Raw genomic sequence first — 21,260 nt, 5'->3', positions numbered from 1 at the left:
TTATAATAATGCAAGCTAAAAACAACAAAAATCTAAAATCCATACTGTCCTTTGCTAATATTAATTCATGGTTATTACTAAAGGTGACCCTGTGAAGGCTTTACCTTGTTTGTATATCCTGGTTTCCTGGCCAAGGCTATAATCAAAAATATTTGTATCAAAAATATTTGTCTTTAAGATGACAAATTGAAATATGCTTCAATCATAAAAATTAAATTTTTGTTTTAATGAGACTACTACTGCCACTAAACATGCCACTAAAGCGCTGCTGAATATAAATCTCACCAAATACAGATTAAATGAGTTGTTTATCAGCATAACATTAGCAGACACTTTGAGAATTATTTTTAGGCTTAGCCTGTTAAAACTTCAGTTATTTTGTTAAAAATATATTTGACAAATTTTACAATAACTTCTTTTAAAGGCTTACAGATACCTTAGAGAAGAAGTGAAAACTTTCCAAGGGAAACCGATTAAGGTAAATAGAGCTTTGTTTTTTTGAGGGAGTGTGTATATATTTTGGCATTTTCTGGGGCTTGCTAGTTTTGTTTTGTAAATTAAGGTGGTCCAGCCACTTGACCTGGGTCTGGGTTTTGAAATGTAGCACATGCTGTTCAGCTTCCCTTGTTTCCCTCCTTTCTGGCAGCAACATATGCCTCCCGGCAGTGGGCCAGGTGGGAAGGGTTCAGCTGCTCCTGCCTTCCTTGAGGGAGGTCACAGTGGCCAACAAGTGTCCAGTGCAAGGTTGAGAGCTGCCAGTTTGAACCGTGCTGGTTTAATTTGCAAAGCTGCTCTAGTAAATAATCTAATCTCTCTTGCAGGCGAGGATAAAAGCAAAGGCAATAGCTATAAACACATTTTTGCCAAAGAATGGGTATAGACCTCTGGATATGAACCTCTACACGCAACAGCGTTACACAACGTCTTTTTACTTACCTCCAGTATACAGCCCCCAACAGCAGTTTCCATTGTACAGCTTAATTGCCCCTCAGACCTGGTCAGCTGCACACAGCTACCTTGACCCTTCCTTGGTAAGTGTCTTGGTTGTGAAACTTTGCGTTGCTCTCTAAGGTAGTTTTGGTGTGAAGCCTTTGGGCATAAGGTAAGAGATATCTGTGTCCCAAAGAGGCAGGTCACAATATTGATTCTTCTTAAAAAGCAGTTCTCCAAAATTCCTCCAGTTGAACAGACAATTATTGGAAAATAGCATCTGGTCTCCAATTAGAATAAGATTTTTCTTATTTTTCTTCTTGATTTTCAAGGCAGGACTTGCCTAGTTGCTCTTGCTAAAGATTAGTTATGACTTTGATAATAGTCAAAAAAAAAAGATTAAATCTTCAGAATATATACATGAATGCAAGATAATCAGTTTTCATAGCACTTAAACTGAATCAGATAAATGTGAATAACTTCCCATCTTATTCTTCCAGCAAGAAAATAAGCTCTAACTTAACATGCTAGTTTACCCCATTTGGTGTGTTCTGAAATATTATCTGTAGAAAAGTCACATCTTTCAGTTCCTTATTCAGTAATTAAAACTAAATACTTCAAATACTTAAATATTTATTTTTAAGAAAATTAAAAAAAGAAGGACTAAAAGGCTCTGTTAAGCCTTAGCTAGACCACTAAGATGGTAGCGTTGAGTCCTTTTATACTGTCTTGTCGTAGCTGGAGACACAATCCCATCCGCTGCATCCTGCAGTACTTCATGATAATGGCTGAATCAAAATTATCCCCTTCTACTCTTCGTTTGTCACTCTACAAAAACAGGAGACTAGTTCTCTGTAATGGCTGAGATTAACGTTTTTCCATGTGAACCCCGTTCTTTACCTTCAGAAATGCATCTTTGCGGGTAGAAGAAACTAGGGTAGGAGCGCTCAAAATTAAAAGCTTTTTAGAGGTTTTTTGGCAGAGGATTAAAGTGTCCTTGAGCAAACTTCCTGTGTACTGAAGAGCAAGCTAATTAAATAGTTGGTATGTTGAACACTTCACACGGGGAAGGCAGCCAGGTCCCCAGCAGGGGAAACCTTTGGCAGGGACGAGGGAGCGTGCTCAACGCCGGCCCCTCCACGCCGCCCCCTTGCCGACAGCAGCTAAAATGGCTCTGGTTCCTCCTCTGTATAAGCTGCGACCGAGTCGGGCACAGTTTTGATAAAAAGGCAGCGAGATGTGAAGTAGCTGGATAGCTCTGCTGTAGAAGATGTAAATTAGCACAATTAGTATCTGCATTTTGTCATCCTGGACTGTTTTCTGCTCCAAAGAGCTTGTTGCTCCTGGCCTTCAGAGGAAGGCATTGCAAGTTGGTCAGCGTTGCAGATCTCATACCTTTCTTAGTAAAACCAGAAAACGAGCTGGCAGAGCTTTGCCTCCCACTGTGTCGCAGCCTATTGTCGTTGGTTGGCTGCAGCACTTGGCTGTATTCTGGGTGCATGGATGTAGTGTGATGTTTCTTGAACCTTTTATTAGGAAAGCTCTATTTGAATAGGAATTACTTGGAGGAAGGAGACCGGGAGGAACAGGAATTCTGGAGTAATTCTCATCAGACAGGGTTGCAGTTTGTTTGTAGAGACTTGCATGCAAGCTTAGCAGCAAGTGTTTCTTTCTTAAGCTTTGGCATAAATGTTAGCAACACTTTGTCTCATCTTTATTTTGAAAGCAAATAATATACAGTTGTGTTAGTACAAAATTTTTGTTCTGAAACAATATGAATATGAGAATATGGCATTGTGCACTCAACTTTAGGTTTATCTGCTTTTTCACAAAGTGACAAACTTAAGTGTCTTAATCTGGTTTGTGCTTGTGAGAATGGGTATTATTCTGATGAGGTGGATGGCTTTTCCAGAAAAAGCAAATTAAAGAATGCTCTTGGAATTGCTAGAAAAAGGAATTTCTTTTCTACTTTTGAGGACTGAGTGTTCATAATGTCCCTTTAAGCAATGTGTTAAGCTTATATTCCTTTATTATATGTATTGTCATATTCATTATTCAAATTCAGGAGCTGCTTACTACCTTTGGCTTAATTTTACAGCATTTGAGATCTATTTGGAGAGGCAGAAAGCACTTCAGAACTAGATTTTGCAGAACTTGATCCCTAAAATACCTATGTTAAAATGTTAATTGCTTATTTTAGAGTCCAGATTTCTAGCCTCTGATTGTGATAGCATTTGCTGTTTTATATATATTGCATTAGTCTGAGTGATTTGGGATGGCAATGTTAGTTTAAAATTTTGATCATTAGCTACGAATATGCTTTAACTTTTGCAAGAATTTAGAGAAGCTTAAAGATAACTAATAGGAAGCAGATTTTGTCAATTGTTTTAGGAGATTTAGGTTTTCTCATTTAACTGTAGAAAGAATTGGCATATCAAGGTTTATTCTTGAATATCATATAAACTTTAATTGGATTCTATCCATTTAGGATGGATAGAAAAGACTAGCTAGCTCTCTAATCTGTTTTATAGTCGCTAATCTGTTTTAGATTCGGTAAGGAGAATACTGGTGTGAGTGTTCAGCTTTGCACTTGTGAACACAATTTCTTTGTACTTAAGAGCATGCAATACATTCTTTAGGTAACACCATTTCCAAATACTGGATTTATCAATGGGTTCACATCTCCAACCTTCAAGCCTGCTGCTTCTCCATTGACTACACTCAGACAATACCCTCCCAGGAACAGGCAAGTGCAACCATCTTTTAACAATATACACCCATATCCACTCCTGAATTTTCTGGCATGTGGGTTTAATCTGTCTATCTTAATGCCAGCTGACTTGAAAATGCTTGTTAAATTGAATGTGGTGCAAGGTTAAGTGAGGCCAAAGGTCAAATAGTGCTATTAATTATTAGTGAATACAGTGTTTGTAGTTGCACGTGGACTGTCTGAGAGCCAAGAACTTTACCTTCCATGTTTTAGGGTGTTCAGATAAAATAGTCTGAATGATGATGAGTGTTCAACAGGTCTCTAACATTTTGAGGTTCAAGTAGTTTAGTTAAGCCATAGTTTAAGATAGACATTGGAAAGGTTATACATATGCCCTGTTAAAATGAGCCTATACAATTCATACAAACAAAATACACAACGGAAGGCTGAGCAGTTTGCTGCTTCTGAGTTTTGTTCGTAGATTAAGGCTTCAGAAGATCTCTCATAGTGTGTATCTTGAAATGACTTTTGAATTTGTAGGAATCCTAGCAAGTCCCATATACGACACACAATACCCAGTGCAGAAAGGGGACCTGGGCTTCTAGACAGTCCTACAATATTCAACTTTTCTGCTGATCGTTTAATCAATGGCGTCAGGAGTCCACAGACGCGGCAGCCGGGCCAAAACAGGACACGGATGCAGAGTGCGACCACGAGCTACACCAAGAGGGAAGTAGGAACGGGACGCATGGAGCAGACCAGTGTTGACTCCTCTCCAGGATTAGGTAGAGGAAGGTGAGTGTACTCTTCAGCTCTTCTCTAAGGAAACTAGTAGCTTTGGTTCTCCTTACTTTTGGGAAAAGAAAGGAGTGGCATGAGAATTGTCCTCACTGCTAGCTTAAACTGAGGCTGTCTCCTCAAAGCTAAAATCCTGTTGGAAAGTACTTGAGAAATTTAAATCTGAATTCTACATTTAGAACCACAACTCAGTGGAGCTACGTACTTTGGTACCAAGTTAAAACCAGTAATGGTAACTGATGAACAGTCTGCAGCCATAATGTAATAATAATAGTGTCTCCTCTGTACTTTCCACAGTAGGTCAAGAAAGTTTCTGCATATCTTTAACAATGCAGTTTCATTCCATTGTTCAGCAGTGTAGACTATGTACCTGAATCTCTACCGTCAGTGCACATTTTTAATTATGTCAAGGGAAAAAAAAGGAATTTTGCACAAATTAGACACGTGTAACTCAAAGACAGTGGATTTATGTAGGAGATAAAACAGATTATTTGAAACTAAGAAAACCTATTATGCAGTTAAAAATCTAGGGAGCTGAAAATTGGCAGAACCATTTTTAATTTGAGAATTGAGTGGATAAGTTTAGAAATACAGTTCAGTTCTGTGAAGTATTTTAGAGAAAGTATTGTGTGGATTCATGTTTAATGGAGATTGTTTTTGTCCCTAAATTACATTTTGAGAATAAATTACTGAATTGGCAAATTGGCCGATTAGTCTTTTTTTTTCTCTCAGATGATCCTGTATTAAACATGTATCATATCTTTGCAAAATTAAATGGGGATTTTGTGCAAAGATTGTATTACTTTTTTAATTTGCAAAGTTGTGTTAATGGATGAAAATACGATTAAGTAAGGGACTTACTAAACTATAGGATTACAGAAATGTACAATAGTCAGTACTTCAAGTTTTATATTCTAGTGCTTCAGTAATGAATAATATCTAGAATATTAAAAGTTAAACCAAAAACATTATGAAATGCATTGAAATTGAGTTAAAGCTGTTGTGAAATTTTGACTACTACTTGAGGACTGAGTAGAAAAAAAAAGGCATTTAAAATGTTTTGGAGAGACTTTACCTGCACTTAAAATAATAATAATACTAAAGTAACGGTATTTTAAAAGTGACATTTGTTTTGTATTCTTTTTGATACCAAACTTTTCTTTGGATATTGAAAGCCTTGACCAAGCCTTTTATAATTGACATTGGAATGTACTTTGAACACAGAAATAATTAGTAACCAATGTGTCTAATGCTGATTTGTGTTGTATTGGTACCTTTATTTTAATGAAGACTTGCTAGGTATCTTTTCCTAAAACGCTCCCTTATAGCCTGTCTAGAATGAAGATGAATGAATAGGCAAAGTCCTAATAATTGTATTTTCTTTCCTCTAGAAAAAACTCATATGGCTACCGAAAGAAAAGGGAGGACAAGTTTACAGTGAGTGTTCATGATCTTGCTCAACTGTAATTAAAACAGGATAACAAGGCAGTAGCATGGATACTGTGTGGAATAGCAGATGAGATAAGCTATTGCACAATCAACAATAATAGTTGACTAGAGATAGCAGCTCACTAATTTCTCATGAGTTTATTACATTTGGATATTGGAGAAGATTGTCCATTGATTAAGAAATTGGGGGAAAAAAAGTTAAAATTGCTCTTTTATAATGGCAAAGAGTCTCCATCTTCCTAGTTAGTGTTATTTTGTTTGCTTATGCCCATGGAGAGCCAACTCAGCTGATGTTCAACACCTTGCACTCGAGATAATCACGGATACAGATGTTGACAAATATTTTATAGATCCATGTGTCGGTTGATGATTTAACAGTGTAGTTACTCATTAAGTGATCAGTTTCATTTCTAAAACCAGATACCTTTCTAGATCATCTCCCTGCCCAGACCCTCAAATCTGAGGAGAAAGATCTCTCCTTTGCTCCCTGGAAGAAGGATGAGAAGGTTATCTTCCCACTCCCTTTGGCCCTGGGAATTACAATGCCCTTTTTCATTTAAGGGTAGTTTAGGGGATAGTATGTACTACATATAAAGAGCATTGAAGATATTTAATACCACCATGTAAGAGTGGATATACTAAGGCTGTATTACTATTACGGTATTGATAAGTTTGAGTTAAAGCTAACTACCTAAGCAGACAGAATATTGGGGAGAAGTTGGGATTTGAGAGTGGGTATTATAGAGATAAATATTATCTAGTAGAACTTGAGGTCCAATCTGATGAAATCAGACCCTTTGCAATTAGTCTTTGCCAAACACAGCAATTTCAAGTAGTTCAACCAAGCTATTTCTTTAATGCTGAGGTTGCAAAGTAAAACCGCCTGCAGGAGCTGTAGCACTTAGAGGTCTGCAATAGCTGCCTGTGTGTATTTGGGCCTCCTGCCGTTCAGCTGCCTTATGGGATGCAGTAAAAAAAGGAACATCAAGGCTTTGGAGAGTATATAAAGGCAGGTAGTTCCCTTTGGCTCTTGCCAAACTTCTCAAAGCCCACGGAGTTCAAGTTACACATAGGATTCCCAGTACTGCTTTTCACCCTTCTGGCGACACTTTAATTTTTAGATTGGCATTTTGCCAGCAACACTTTCCTGCCTCTGAAAGAACAAGGAAAGGGGGTAGGTTAGGCATGACTGACAAAAAAGAGTGGCAGAAGTGAGGGGATTGCCTCGAACACTCCTGAACAGAGAGGTTCTTGGGTGTCAGCTGACTCTAAAGATTATTTTAACTTTAAAATGGCCAACACAAACTTCTGGAGCCTCGATGCGACAGCAGGCTTGAAGTTTTGAGCTGCTGCTGGTTCCTCCTGGCCCTTTTTTTGCCCGTGAATCCCCAGCCTGCGCCACGCTGTGAGGTGGCTGTGGGCGGTGGGGACACCGCGCACACACATGTGCCCGTCGGCCTCGATGGGGGACCGAGGTGGGACCCTGCTGAAGTGCCCAGAGCGGGTCTGCACGTAGGCCCTGGCTGCAGGCAGTTCTGTTGGGAAGGAGTGCGACTTCCTTGGGATTTTGAAAAGAACAGATGCAGAGAATAGGGATGCTCACCTTGGGGACAGCACGCTCCTTTCTGGGCAGTTTGTCGGCGGGGCTGTAGCACAAGGCAGTCGCTCGGTTCCTGGTGGCTGTAGGCTATAAGCAAAACTTTATGCAATTGGCAGCTTGAATTCTGTTGAAGTTCTCCCTGGCCTCCCTAACCCAAGCTGTTAATGTATACAGACTCTTTGTCTCCTGTGTGTGTGTTATGACTCACCTGTATAGTCTTAAATAGTAAAGAAGATAAAAACAGCATCTCTGGCATCTCAGTCTCTTTTAGTGGAAGTTTCCGTGCTTTCATATAAGGTGGTTTTCTGGAGAACAGGATTTTGTCCCTGTTGCAGTTTGTGCTGGCTAAGGGTAGTCCCAGCATCCCGGGTCATCTGACCTCCCTTTTGGAAGGTTTGTAGTCTTCATTGCTCTGGTGCATCTTCGAGGAGCAGTTTGTCAGAGAGACTTCTCTCTGTGTTTTTTCTTTTCCTGTCTCTTTCCTGCTCCTTTTGCAATAAACTGTAGTTTACAAAAGGACCTTATTGAGGGTTCTGTATCTCTGGTACACTTGCATGAGGCTGCCCGGAAAGATTGTGGAGTCTCCTTCCCTGGAGATCTTCAAAGCCTGCTTGAATGCAGCCCTGTGCCACATGCTCTAGGTGTCCTGCTGGAGCAGGGGGTTGGACTAGATGATCTCTAGAGGTCCCTTCCAACCTCAATCATTCTGTGATTCAGTGATAAAGAGGTGGGGGGGAAATAGCCAGTAATGCTGCTTTGTGCTCTGTCCACAAGTGCCGTTCTGACATTTTAACTATTCAGCAGCAACTATTTCCCTTTTCAAAACAGGAATCATCTCCAGATCCCTTTGCATTTATTATTCTGAAGCTGGGATTATCTTGACACGAGCGCAGCCACGAAATGGTTATTTCTGTGTGTACAAGATGCAGATGTAGTTAATGGCTAACTTCGGTTGTGGCCCATGGCAGAGGAATTCTGCCATTGAATATGGCTTTACAGATTACCACAGGCACTCCCCATAGTGATCTCTGCATGGAGTGCTCATTTAACTCTTGACCTGCTCTCTGCAGCTGTAGATTTTGACTCCTTAATGTTTTTCAGCCATTTTGGCCTGGGACATTTTTCCTCCTCAGACACACTTAGAAAAATTCTCCTTCTTTCCAAGATTTCCCATGACTGCTTAGAGCAGACGTGCCCCTGTCTCCATAGGATGCCACGCGTGCTGTCTTGTCAGCTCTTAATGTATATGAATATGAGCTAAGCTTCTTGCTGACTCCTGCCTTTAGCTTAGACTGCCACCCTCTACACATGAAGAGGTTTTACGTGTACCTTGTAACTGTATCATGGTATGTAAAACAGTCTGGTTTTCCTCCTGTGCTGGTGTAAGTGTCCATCCTGATGGAATGGACAGGGAGATTGTTTTTTAGCCCTTACTTGCATTAAGGGTATGTACGTGAAATTTTAAGGAGTCTTATGCCTTCAATCTTAAATTATAGTTAAATATTTTAAAAGCAGCAGTGGGAAAATAAACTGTGTTTTCCTGGGTTCTGTGTGTTTTTTTTGGGGGGGGGGGGGGGGAGGTTTCTTTGGGACTCCACAGTTATCCATCAATGGGAAATATTAAGTGGTTTAGAGCCCCATGGCTTTCCTTTCTGTTATCCAGTGTGGTAACTCACATGTTATTTCTCGACATGTTATTTCTGTTCCAGAGAGGCCAAACACAGTCTCCACCACCCCCAAAGCCTCCATCTCCTAGCTTTGAATTGGGTTTATCTAGCTTTCCTCCATTACCTGGGGCTGCTGGCAATTTAAAGACTGAAGACCTTTTTGAAAACAGACTGTCCAGTGTGGTAATAGGAACGACAAAAGAAAGAGTGAGTAGTCAATGGGCGTTTTGGGTGGGAAAACAGAGTATTGCTCACCTCTTGCTTCTGCATTTGGTGGTTTATGCAGAGAAAAATCCACGGGGTTTTACATGGGTTGTGAGAAATGTTTTTTTAAAGCTGGCAAGTGATGTACAGCTGCTTCATGTCTTCAAATATTTGGGGTATTGTCTTTGAAACAGTGTGGAAAATGTGCACCAGCATACCTAATTGTTAATAGCGAAGATTGGAAAGCATATTGCTGGTTTTATTTGCCTTAGGCTTTTTAATAGACCTGAGGGGAAAATGTATGTTAAATTTTTCTTCTGTTTGAAAAATTGGACTTCTGAATTGTATATACAACAGTTCCAAGTGACAACACAAACTTCTAAGCATTGAAGTATAAATAACCTACCTACATGATCTTGGTACACAGCTGGAAAAAACTGTTAGCAAAACCAGCCGGATCTGAGTGCTCTTGTCATATTGCTTGGAAAACTTAAAAATTTACCGGAAGGAGTTGGCTTCTGCTTTCAACATATAGTGCACATGCAGTTGAAAATTAATTTTCAGTAGCTGTTCTTAGATTGCATTCCTAATTGAAACCACTACCAAACCATCTGTGAGTGACAGTGTGTTCTCCATCAGAGTGATAGAAACAGTGTGCACTGTTGAACAGTCCGCACTGTGGAAGTCTGTTGTCTCTCCTGCTAACCTCAGTGCAAATGGGTGTTTCTGTAGCTGTACCACAACAGAAGAGGTTAAAGCCAGGATACAGCAGAGCAAGTTAATTAACACACCGATTTATGTTCCTCTTGTGTTTTGCCTTTAGAATCAGACCCCTGCAGAAGTGTTATTTTCGGTGCCCATTTGTCAGGGATGGGTAGGGAGAGTATTTCTTGGCAAGGGGTGACAAAAAAAAGGCCATAAGAGCAGCCTGTATTCAGAGCACTGATTACACAGACAAGCTGTAATACTCAGTCTCCTGCAAGTGGCAGTGGGGATAGCCACGTCCCAGGGCTGCATTTTGGGGACACAGCCACATGCAGAAAGGACAAAATGATGCCTAACAGTGTTTAACCCTGGACTAGGGTGTTAAGCTCCTCTTGCATGCAGCTGCCTGCTGATACTGTGTTCCTCTTAACAGGATTTATCTATTTTAAAATATTTTACCTGTGTTAGTACTAGAGGGTTCTTTATCATAACCCAGCTTTTACATATAGTGCCAGCACTCTACATAGTTTAAAACCCGTTGCTCCTCCACTGTAGTTGATTTAATGAACCTACACGTGTTTCCTGGAGAGGCAGTTTTGATCCATTTAAGGCGCTGAGGTTTCTGATATGCAATGCAGAGCTGCACTTAGGAACTGCTGCTGGTTTCCAGATCTCTGGCTTGCATGGTTGATGTCTGTGCAGGTGTGTGCCAGAAAAGGATTGCTGGCACTAGTAATGGATAACGTGATAGTAACTGACTCCAAGGAGTAACTGTGCATTCCACATAAGGGATTTGAGACATACTCAGGTTGAGGCTTAACAATTTATAGGGGCTGCAGTTTTCATCCTGACCGCAGTGTTTTGCTACATCCCACGATACTCCTGACATGCAGGCAGAGCCTGGACCGTGTAACCTCCAGCCGTGGTCACCCAGCAGGGGCCTTGCTGCTTCTCGCAGCGCTCCCTTTCACCTGTAGCTCCGGGGGCCCATGAAGTCTATAACCTCACTTGGAAAAAGGGAATCTGCAGCCAGATGGGACCAGGGAAGAGCACTTGCATGTGTGCTTCAAGTGAAGTTATTCGTGCATAGCCACCTGGCTACAGGTTGCAATGAACTTGGGTCACAGTGCTCAACACCTTGCAGTTCTCGAGCCTTTGTACATACTGCTGTGGTGAGTGAAACTACAGAACGTGTTTCTATTCCTAAACATCCACCTCATGATTTTACTGTGCTTCAGACTTGCATCTATTACAGTCATCTATGGTGGCTAATTTTAAAACAGTCATCAAATACCCCTTTCCTTTGTGTCGGTGACTGTGCAAGTTCTGTGCAGGATCAGCTTTGAAGGGTGTCTGGGCAAAGGGGTGCCTGTTCTCTACTGTTGGTGCTTCTCCCTTGCTCCTCTGCTCATCGTAGGCAGTTCTGGTACTCGAATCTGTCTGGTCAGAACTGCTAGGAAAAGCATAGGGTTTTTAAAGGAAAGGAAAATAGGTAAATGGTCAGAATTTTGTTTTCAAGGCGTAAAAAGTCTTACTTTGTGATAATTTCAATTCTTCTGTATGATGTATACTCCTCTTGGAGTTTATCTGGAAGGGCAGTATCGTATGGCACTGGAAAAATCTTTTGAGGCCTATGGAAAAGAGGTGCCTGGTCTAGTAATACATGATAGCAAAAGAAAAGGGATTTCTAAATGACTATTATATCCTAGTTTGCCAAAAATTAGCATTTTAGGGGTGTGGGGTTTTTTTTTGGGGGGGGGGGAGCTGCTGTTGGTGAGATGCTTAGAGCTTTGCAAAAGCTTAGTGGAAAAATACAGGAGAGTTTGTTCTTAGTAGGCCAACTATCTAGATGTAAACAAGAGCAAAGCCTTCTTTGTCACCATTGGATGCAGAGGTTAGAGTGATTTCTGTCACCCAGATGTGTCTCAGAAGCTTCAGGCCTCTTGGGAAAGTGCCATAGTGTGGGAACTCTTTGTCAGTATTTCTGAGTAATTACAAGGAAAAAGGGTATTTAGTCACAATACACATAGGTCAGATCCTTCTGCACCTTCCTGTGATCAGTTCTTCCTTATACATCAGCATGTGTTTACTTTGCTCGTATTTTCAAGGAAACCAGGTTAATTGAATGCCATGATTGCCATTCTATGCTTTAATTGTCCTTCTTCCTTCAGAACATAAACGTGGATGCGAGTACAAACACTGTTCCATCGGGAATTCCTCGAGAGCCGTTGTTGCCAGTGTCTGCTGCCTTGCCCAGGACGTTTGAAAGGTCTCCTTCGCCATCCCAGTCTTCTGAGTAAGGACCTAATTTCACAGCTGTAACTGTTCTGCTCTGAATCACGTTTGCATTTTCCATCCTCAAAAGGCTAGGTGGAATACTGCAGATACCTGTTAAAGCGTGAACCAGTGAAAAGTGTTTTATATTCTGAACTTGCAGTAAGGGCAATAAATTTCTGAACGCTATCATTATGGTGTGCATTCAGCAGATGAAAGGTTCTTTACTGTTGTATGTTAGTCTCAGCAAGTATTTAAAAATTTAATGAAGATGTTCCCATCTTGCATTCAGATGAATGTGAAGCACAGGCAGTAAATCTCCAATACTGTGAGCAGTGTCAGTGTCCATACAGTAAATAAAAATTCCAGCGAGTCTTTGTTTGGAACTTGAACATTAAATGGAGTAACAGGAGAAAGTGAAAAACTGCATGTTATTAAAATGTCACAACTCTAAGGTTGTGTCAAATTGCACGTTAATATCCCTTTTTTATAATTGATAGCCTTTTAAAATCTAGTCCTAGTGTTAGGCAGATCACAGCTGTAATTTCCTCATGATCATCATCAAATAGAGCTTTAGATCCTATCTTTGGTCGTTCATCTGTCTTGAAGTTTCACTTTTCATGAGACTTGCTTCCTGCTGGATGCTTCCAGGGATTCCAAGGTTGTGGACAAACAGCAGAAAGACACCCCGAGCACGGAAAGGCTTTCTTCCACCCTCAGTACTGCGTGTAAATCGGTACAAGTCAATGGGGCTGCCATAGTAAGTGACCCTATTACCTCATTTTCTCATAATGATCCAGTTTGCACTCTACAGCATATTGTTTTTATTGCTATCCAGTGTTATTTAATCATAGAAGCTCAGTATTCTTAAGCTTGCATATCAGTGGTCTGTGATTACCTGCATGACACAGTTACATAATTCATAGTAAGGTAACTTTTAGGGTGTCTGTCTCTGACTTCCCTTCTTACTTGGTTGTATCCTTATTTGCTTTAAATAGAAATGGTTTTATGTATATATATATGTGTGTGTGTGTGTGTGTATATATGTATGTTGATATTTAATGCAGGATATTCATCATTATCCAACTGTTTCTTTGCTTTAATCAGAAATATTTTGCTGTATCACAAAATGGCATTGTTCTGGAATAGTTTGGCATCTCAGCTTGTCTTGCTCCTTGCTGTCGATAGAGTTTCTGCTAAATTCTTTAAGTGCAGCAGCCTCTGTGCCAAAGACTTTACCCTTTTTGTTTAATAAAAGTAAATGACTTTTCCAGTCCTCGGGATACTTTGTTTAACTCTACTTTCCTGTTTGGTTTTGATTTCCACAGGAACTGCGAAAACCTAGTTATGCAGAAATTTGCCAGAGAACAACTAAGGATCCTCCTACATTGCAACCCCAGAAAGAACAGAAGCCAAACACTGTAGCATGTGGGAAAGAAGAAAGAAAGCCCACGGAAACAATAGAGAAAAACAGAGAACCTCCTCCTCCTCCTCCGCCTCCTCCTGCAAAGTCACATCCCGGACAACCCAAAGACCAGAGGAGACAGTCAGGGCGCAGATCATCCCCTCCAGCTGTTGGCAAACGCTTAAATAAAGAACAGAATACTCCTCCAAAATCTCCTCAGTGAAATCAACACCGGGGAGGGATTTGGAAAGAGGTCTGCTTCCCACAAATTAAACCCATATTCCCACTAAGATACCTGAGAATGAGTTGTTGGTTAGGAGCTTGCAGTGATATTAGGCATGTAACAATGCCTGCAAGTTTTTGTTTTTTTCTTCTGTGAAATACTTTTCCCCTCTTGGACAAACATTCTATTTTTTCTGGATATTTCTGGATAGTTGTTCTAAACTTTACATTTAGATTGGTGCTTAATTGGAGGTGAAGCTTAGTGTGATTATTTTTTTCAAGATGTAAAATATTTGTCTTTAAAAAAAAAATCAACTTTTTATTAAGCCTCTCTGTGGCTGTGTGAGTGCAAGCTCTGTATAGTGAGTTTTTTTCTAAACTGTTAAGCAGAAACGTGCTGCTGCAATATTTTTAATAAACTGGTCTGCAAGTACATATCTAAAGTGTCCAAAAGACTGATATCGGCAGCTAGTGTGTAGAGTGCAAGGAAGTAGATATATTTTACGAATTAGTATGTGACCTTGAAGATTTTTTTTTATTGGGCTGCTGTACCAAGATGTCAGCAAACAAACTTGCACTTTTAGGTTAAACGAGTAGTTGTTTCTAGCGTTTTTAAAAATTTAATCTTTTTGATGTTTTGCACACATGAAATGAATCCTACAGAGCACCATAGCAGTCTTTCTAAAATATTTCTGTTTTTGACTTACTGCAAGCAAGTAACCATCTTCTCACTCCAGAATAAAACTGATGTTATAATTTGCAAATACAAAGCACATTGTGAATAGAAAGAATTAAGTCTGTGAGCTTCTATGGTGGTGAAGCCTGTTAGTGGATGTTATCAAGAGAAAGCACTGTAGCCTTCTTGTGATAACCTTAGCTTCCCTGTGCTTGTAAGGGAGTTAACTGAGTCAGCGCTGTATGTTCTGGTTACCCCTGTGCTCTCTGTAGACTTTTTTTTTAAAAAATAAAAAAAAAACCTCTGCCCCAAGTGCTCTTTGAAAGAGTTCATGTCTTAGTCAGCCTTGTGTTGACGTCTTCCTGTAACTACAAGCATTGGCATATACGGATTTCAATTTTTCAAGATGTGAGATAATGGTGTTTGTTTTGTGCGGTGGAGGAAGAGATCCCTGATGTTTACCTCTGGGATGAGGTTTCTCACACTTATTTACTTTAGAAGTGATGCGCTTTCTGAAGGACAAGGATGCACTAAATTAGCAAGTTTCTAATAAAGTTGAATATAAATTATTTTTGTTTTAAAATGCCTAAAGTTTTTCTTTGAGTGTTAAAGCTGCAGGAAGTTCAGACAAAACTCATTCCTGCTGACTATGACAGTACAGTTTATTCCACAAAAAAAAGTTTATTTAAACAACTGATTTTTTTAAAGAATTATTTCCATCCAATATTTAAAGACTTGAATTTTATTTAAACTTGAAATGACTTTGCCTTAACTTTTGTACAAGACAGCTTAGAGTTAATGAGGTCTGACCCCGTTGAGGGTTAGCACGAGTGGAATACAGAATTACTCAGTTACAGTATGTATCTATTGTCACTGGTCTTACTGGGTAAACATACTGTAGTACAGGAACTAGCAGCAGTTTTTGTAATATACCTTAAAGATCTTAAACAGTTGATCTTTTTTCAGATTGTTGAAAAATCTGTAAATGCAAATAGTCAATACTGTATTAAATATGTGCACTTGGAAGTGTGTGCTTTGCCTGTACAGTTGTAAATAATCAGAACATATAAAAAGGTACCCTAAAGAAAAAAATCTGATAAAAATTATTGATATTATAAATGTTGCTGTTGAGCTGGATGTAGATAAACTAAATGTTGTGGTTTGAATATTACTTTAATTTGTTGTTTTTTCTTTTTCTTATTTTATTCTGGTGTGCTGAACTGACTCTGCCTCTTCACTGCAAAAGGGAAATGGAATGAAAGTCTTATTTGAAAGCCCTCAACTGCTTTCCAAAGTCCCTCTAAAGACGAGCAGTTTAACCAATTCAGAAGTGTTCTGAATTGGTTAAGTGTAAATAGTGAATTCTAGCAGTCCAAGTGTAATTTTAAGTCAATAATAAAATAATTGGAAAAATCCTTTTGACTGCTAAGAAAATACGCACTGAAGCTTTCTTGTCTGCTCCTCTCAAGAATATCAGTCACTTCCTAAGTGTATGATTAATAGCTGTAAAGTAATTATAGAAGTTAACTCCTGATAAATTTCCTCTTATAAATATTAATTGGTAATTAGTTGACCTTTTAAATCCAGCTTGTTGTATGCTGCAGAATTGGTTAAAATAGGGCGTGCTGGAATCTGGGGTTTGTTCTTTTGCTTTTTTTTGTTCTTTTTTTCTTGTTCAAAAAGAGCACTTTGTGAATGCTGTGGGAGGAGATAGGACTTTGACAACATCCCCAAAACTGCTCAGACCAGTCCTATCATTGGATTTCAAGATGCTTGTCCTTTCCCCAGCGGCAGTGAAAGCGGTAGCTAGATTTGTGTATGGTTTCGGCCGGCTGTCTGATTCCTCTTGTTTGTCTGCTGAAAGTGCGAGGCTTGCCAGCTGCAAACACTCACAAATGGTTACTTACAGCAACTGTGTACAGCTCGTCGTAATGCTCAACTGGTACATAAGGTATTATATCGAGACCAGCAGGATGTGTTGTGCTGTTCTAATGTGTTCTGCTGCCATTTGTGCTAGGTCAATACACTGTAATTACTGCTTACCCAGCAACAGTCTGTTGCATCGAAAGTTTAAACCTTCCTCTGATGTGGTTTTTATAGCTTTTTTTAAAAAAAAAAAAGAAAAAAAAAAAAAGAGAAAAAGTGACACGCCAAATAGCTGTGTAATATACAACTTATCCTTACTGCATTTTACTTTGAGGTTTTTTATTTTTTCACTCAATGACAAAATGGAGTTTTCGGAGTAGAGTTGTGAAGGTGCATGCAGACTGTTGCTATGATACATGTAGCTATTAAAATGTGACTTTTGAAATGAAAAACCTCCCCAAAGCAGTAGCTGAGTTGCAAGTTCAGGGTTACAGTAATTAAATTTGGCATTTTACCTTGTAGGATTGTGTGGTGATGGTTTTCATTTGAAAAAAAAAAAAAAATAGAAGTTAATATGGGATCTGAGACTGTTCTTGCAGGAACTTGTTTAAGAAGAAAAACAAAAGTCTTTTTAATGCGTACTGTGTAATCTTGTTTCAGATCAGTCCCCCACCATGACTTTATGATTTGCCACTTAGAAATCAGTGGACGGTGGCGCATTTTTATGTTGCTGCATTATCCTTTAAAGACTTGAGCAGTCGTTGGCGTAGGAGGGCCCTTGTCCGAGCGCGGCGCGGTGTATCACGAGCAACAGCTGACTGTAATGGTGCACACCTATCTCTGTATCTCCTTCGGCTAGCTACAGTTCGGGGGTTTTTATGTGCTTTGTAACCTATTACACTAATAGCAGCAGACAATCGGAGATGTCCAAGGAGACCTGACAGCTGCCAATTCATGAAATAGAAGTGTAATACGGAAGCCTTCTTGAGGGTTTTTGTTTTTGTTCTTCTTCCATTAAGACTGGAATCAAGCTTACATGTAAACTATCAGTAATTTAAGTTTCCTTTTGTGTCATAAAATGTAAAACTGTCTAATTTGAAAAAAAAATATGTAGGTTATGAAAAATAAAGATTTAGGCACTGTTGAATTCCTGATTTTTTTAATTAAACCTTTCTTTAGCAGTATTTTTCATTACTCTGTCTTCTGCTCCCATTTTTGGAAATTGTATATTTCTAATTTTGGGAAAAAAATGTACTTGGGGGTACTGCTCAGCACAGCTGCCATAGCCATCATCTAAGGCTATGGAGCAGCAGCGAAGGCTGATTGTGGGAGACATACCTATCTCTAGTAGGTAATTCCAGCTAAGTGTTTATATATACCAAAAGACTAAAGTGATGTTTGTTTATTGGGCATTGTTAACCTTGTTAATGTTTTCTTCAGATGCTTAGGTAAGATCCTAACTTGGTCTTAATTGTGGTTTTAAATTCTACATTAGTGTTGTGCAAGTGGCTCCTGAATCCAGAGATGTCCTGGGATTATTTTGAGTTTTGGATTCAGAGGTTTTTACACCGTTATCCTGTTCTTTAAGAAAATTGCTTCTTGAATGGTCTCTCTAAGCAAAAGAGCCCCTTGAAAGTACTTTCAAACCTCTTTCTTTTTTAGGTTTGTGTCTTTCAGGTGTATATGGCAGAGGTGTGAACAGTGAACATCAGCGTTAAAGCGCTACTAGTGTTTATTAAAATGAATTAAAGCATCTTGGAAATGCCAAAGTTTTGCTCAGGCTGGATGTCCCACCAGCCTCGAGGCAGGATGGACTCCTTGCTGCTCGCGAGGGCCGTGGGGCCGAGGCGTGAGGCGAGGGCACCACAGCCGCAGCGGCATCCTGAGGCGAGGGCGGCAACACAAGAGAGGGCGGTGGCGGGAGGGGAGGGCGCCACGGTGGCATCATGAGGCGAGGGCGGCGGCGGTGTGAGGCAAGGATGGGGCGTGAGGCGAGGGCCACAACCCTCCCTGAGCCAGAGCAGCGCAGCCTGCCCAGCACAGAGGTCGGGTAGTTGTGCCGGGTGCCCTAGCTACTCACAGTCCACTTTGCGTTTTTACTAATGAAACATCCCCTTTAGCGCTGTTCTCTATTGCTTCCAAGTTAAACATGCAGGAGAAAACTGTGGGACTGAGCCTGGGGATTTATTGGTGCCCAGCACAAACTCAAGCAGTGAGCCCTCTCTGTTAGACTTGCTGTAATGAAGTGATGTTGGACGGTGGCTGCACCAATTTCACGTTGAATAAAGGTTTAAAGGTAGAGTTTAATAATAGTTTCATTTCTCCTTTCAAAAGGATAAGCTGTACATCCCAATGGAGATCCTATGCCATCCAGTATCCATATAAAGCTCCTCTGCAATCCGGTTACAGTAGCTCATTGAGTTGCTGCACCAGGGAAACTTTATCATCCCCTTCTCCTGTATAACTGTGTGACCAACTTAACTTGGTCAGATAACAGCGGGGCTGTTACTAAGCAAGCTAACATGCAGAGATGGCCATTGATAAATTAATGGGTTTAACCATAGCCTACGTGGTGCTCCTTGTGCGTGCTGCACTGTCCCCACTCAGTGACGCACAGGCGCTTGTCAAGGTTGCTGGGTCATGTTGGAGCCTGATTTCCGCCACCGGGAGAAGGGAGGAGACGAAGGTGTAGGTTTTGCTTTAGCCTTACTGGTACTGGTGGCACAGCTTAACATATAAGCTATAAATGTGCCAGATCTTAAACCTGTTTCCTGACGGTACTGTCACAAGACGGGGAGTGGGGATCTTACCTTATGCTCTCTTCCCCCTGGCCTACCTCTCCAATTCTTACCAGCTGGAGGAGCCGACTGCTTTGTGTGCCTGTGTTAGGTGCTTAGTGTGGGAGCGTCCTGCAGCCGGGTAGTTTTACTTCCCATTCCTTGGGGGCAGCAGCCGTCCATGGAGCAGTAAATCTGCTGTGGCGAAGAGCTCTTGAAGGGAGGATGGGATAAACGGATGGACCTGCAGTTGTAAAACACAGTGATGCTGGAAAGATCTGAGAAATCAATGTGCCCAGATGGAACTACAGATGCCTAATGTCTATAATGTCTCCCCAACCAGAGCTGAAGGTGTAGCAGCACTCTCTGTGTTGGGTAGCAGCCTGAGCAGGAGCAGGGGATGCTCACTGGGCCTACTTGCCTTGTTCTTTCCCATTTCCAAACTTGTCAGAGCCTTCCAGGGGTTAATCTTGGGTCTTGTAGCTCCAGTCTTGTGGATATAAGGCTGAGAGCTGGGCCTGTTCAGCCTGAAGAAGAGAAGGCTGAGAGGGGACCTGACCACTGTACAGAAATACCTCACGGGAGGGAGTGAGGAGGATGGGGCGGCCTCTTTTCACTGGTGGCCACTGATAGGACTAGAGGAAACTGCCACAAACTGAAGCTCCAGAAGTTCCACAGAAATTTAAGGAAAAAATTCTTAACAGTGAGGGTGGCAGAGCCTTGGAACAGGCTCCCAAGAGAGGCTGTGGAGTCTCCTTCTCTGCAGATCTTCCAAACCCGCTTGGATGCAGCCCTATGCCACGTGCTCTAGGTGACCCTGCATGTGCAGGAGGTTGGACTAGATCACCTCTAGAGGTCCCTTCCAACCCTAAGGATTCTATGAGATGAGAAGCCTCTCTGTTCTTGCTTTTTATCTCAGTCTTTCATTTGCTCCCTTGGGTTTCGGGTTGTCAGCATGCAGCAGGGACCAAGCGCCTGCGAGGGACCAGCCTGTGGCTCCCCATGCTCAATTGTGTCCCAGGGCCCACTCCTGCAGCAGAGCGGCACAGCCAAGAGGGAAGAGCTTCCAGGGAAGACGACCCATTTTCTAAATGATACTCCCTCAGGACTTGTGTTATCTATGGCTGGACTTGCCCACATGGTCTCTTACTCCTCTTCAAAGGAGAACTCTGATTTCTTAAGGGGGGATGTGTAAAACTTCTAGCCGTTTTTCTCTCTCCCAGTGTACTCTCCTCTTCTAGTGACGCAGTGCTGTAATTCTTGAGAGCTGCATCACTTGGGGAAGAGGGCAAGGGCTGATCCCTGCTGCTACGCGTTACACTTATTTCCAAAAACGTAAGAGGTGCAACATCCCGTAACACTTCATGTTGAAGTGGATTTTTTTTGTCCCGCTTGTCAATCGGAAACTGATCCTCAAAGATTTATCTTGACATTGTATTTTGGTTCTCAAGCATTAGGTTCCCAAACTAATGTATGCAATACATTCCAGAGAGCATGCTCTGTATTTGAATATTTATAGCTGTTGCTGGTTCCCTGCTGCTTCTCTGATACCAGGTTTTCCCTTCTGTTTGCTGGAATCTGCATGCTTCCTACGTGCTGGTAAATGCCGGCTCCAGCTGTCCAGTGTAACTCATGGCTCTGCTGAGGAAACACTCCTATACACAGACTACAGCGAATTTAAAAAGCTGGAGAAAGATGTTGATTGAGATAGATGCTATAAGCAACTGATTGACGAAAGTGATGTGACTGTTTGAACTAAATACATTCTTGGTAGCAAATCTTGTTTCAAATAAACCTTGCATTTTACTTCTCCTTTGAATTAGCCCTTTTCCTGAACACCTCAGGTCAACCAAGCTGAAGCTTTGCAGCCATCCTGCCTACTAACACTTTCATCGTAGCCTAGGAAATCTATAGGTGGAAGCATGAGACTGCATACATAAAAATTGGGTGCCAGGTTTAACACGTATAAAGCTGAAA

The 21,260-nt window shown here is 40.9% G+C and overlaps 1 protein-coding gene across 3 annotated transcripts in view; it reads left to right on the top strand.

Annotated features, from left to right (window-relative positions):
• LARP4B (La ribonucleoprotein domain family member 4B) overlaps positions 1-17,263 on the top strand; it is a 49,423-nt gene extending 32,160 nt beyond the window's left edge. For 2 of the 3 annotated variants that reach the window (XM_026035666.1, XM_026035668.1), the window contains 9 exons: positions 425-478; positions 822-1,031; positions 3,570-3,676; positions 4,181-4,435; positions 5,830-5,875; positions 9,197-9,361; positions 12,235-12,359; positions 12,989-13,097; positions 13,666-17,263. In XM_026035666.1, coding sequence (XP_025891451.1) covers positions 425-478; positions 822-1,031; positions 3,570-3,676; positions 4,181-4,435; positions 5,830-5,875; positions 9,197-9,361; positions 12,235-12,359; positions 12,989-13,097; positions 13,666-13,965 — 1,371 coding nt within the window. In that variant the 3' untranslated portion in view covers positions 13,966-17,263. The remainder of the gene's footprint in view (positions 1-424; positions 479-821; positions 1,032-3,569; positions 3,677-4,180; positions 4,436-5,829; positions 5,876-9,196; positions 9,362-12,234; positions 12,360-12,988; positions 13,098-13,665) is intronic. The other variant, XM_026035667.1, reaches the window with a different exon arrangement.
• Positions 17,264-21,260: the final 3,997 nt, after the last annotated feature.

Source organism: Nothoprocta perdicaria, unplaced genomic scaffold, assembly GCF_003342845.1.
Source record: "Nothoprocta perdicaria isolate Ctin4 unplaced genomic scaffold, notPer1 scaffold_164, whole genome shotgun sequence".
Classification (NCBI taxonomy): Eukaryota; Metazoa; Chordata; class Aves; order Tinamiformes; family Tinamidae; genus Nothoprocta; species Nothoprocta perdicaria.
Note: the sequence above shows the minus strand (reverse complement) of the source record. Positions and strands in the feature narration are given on the sequence as shown.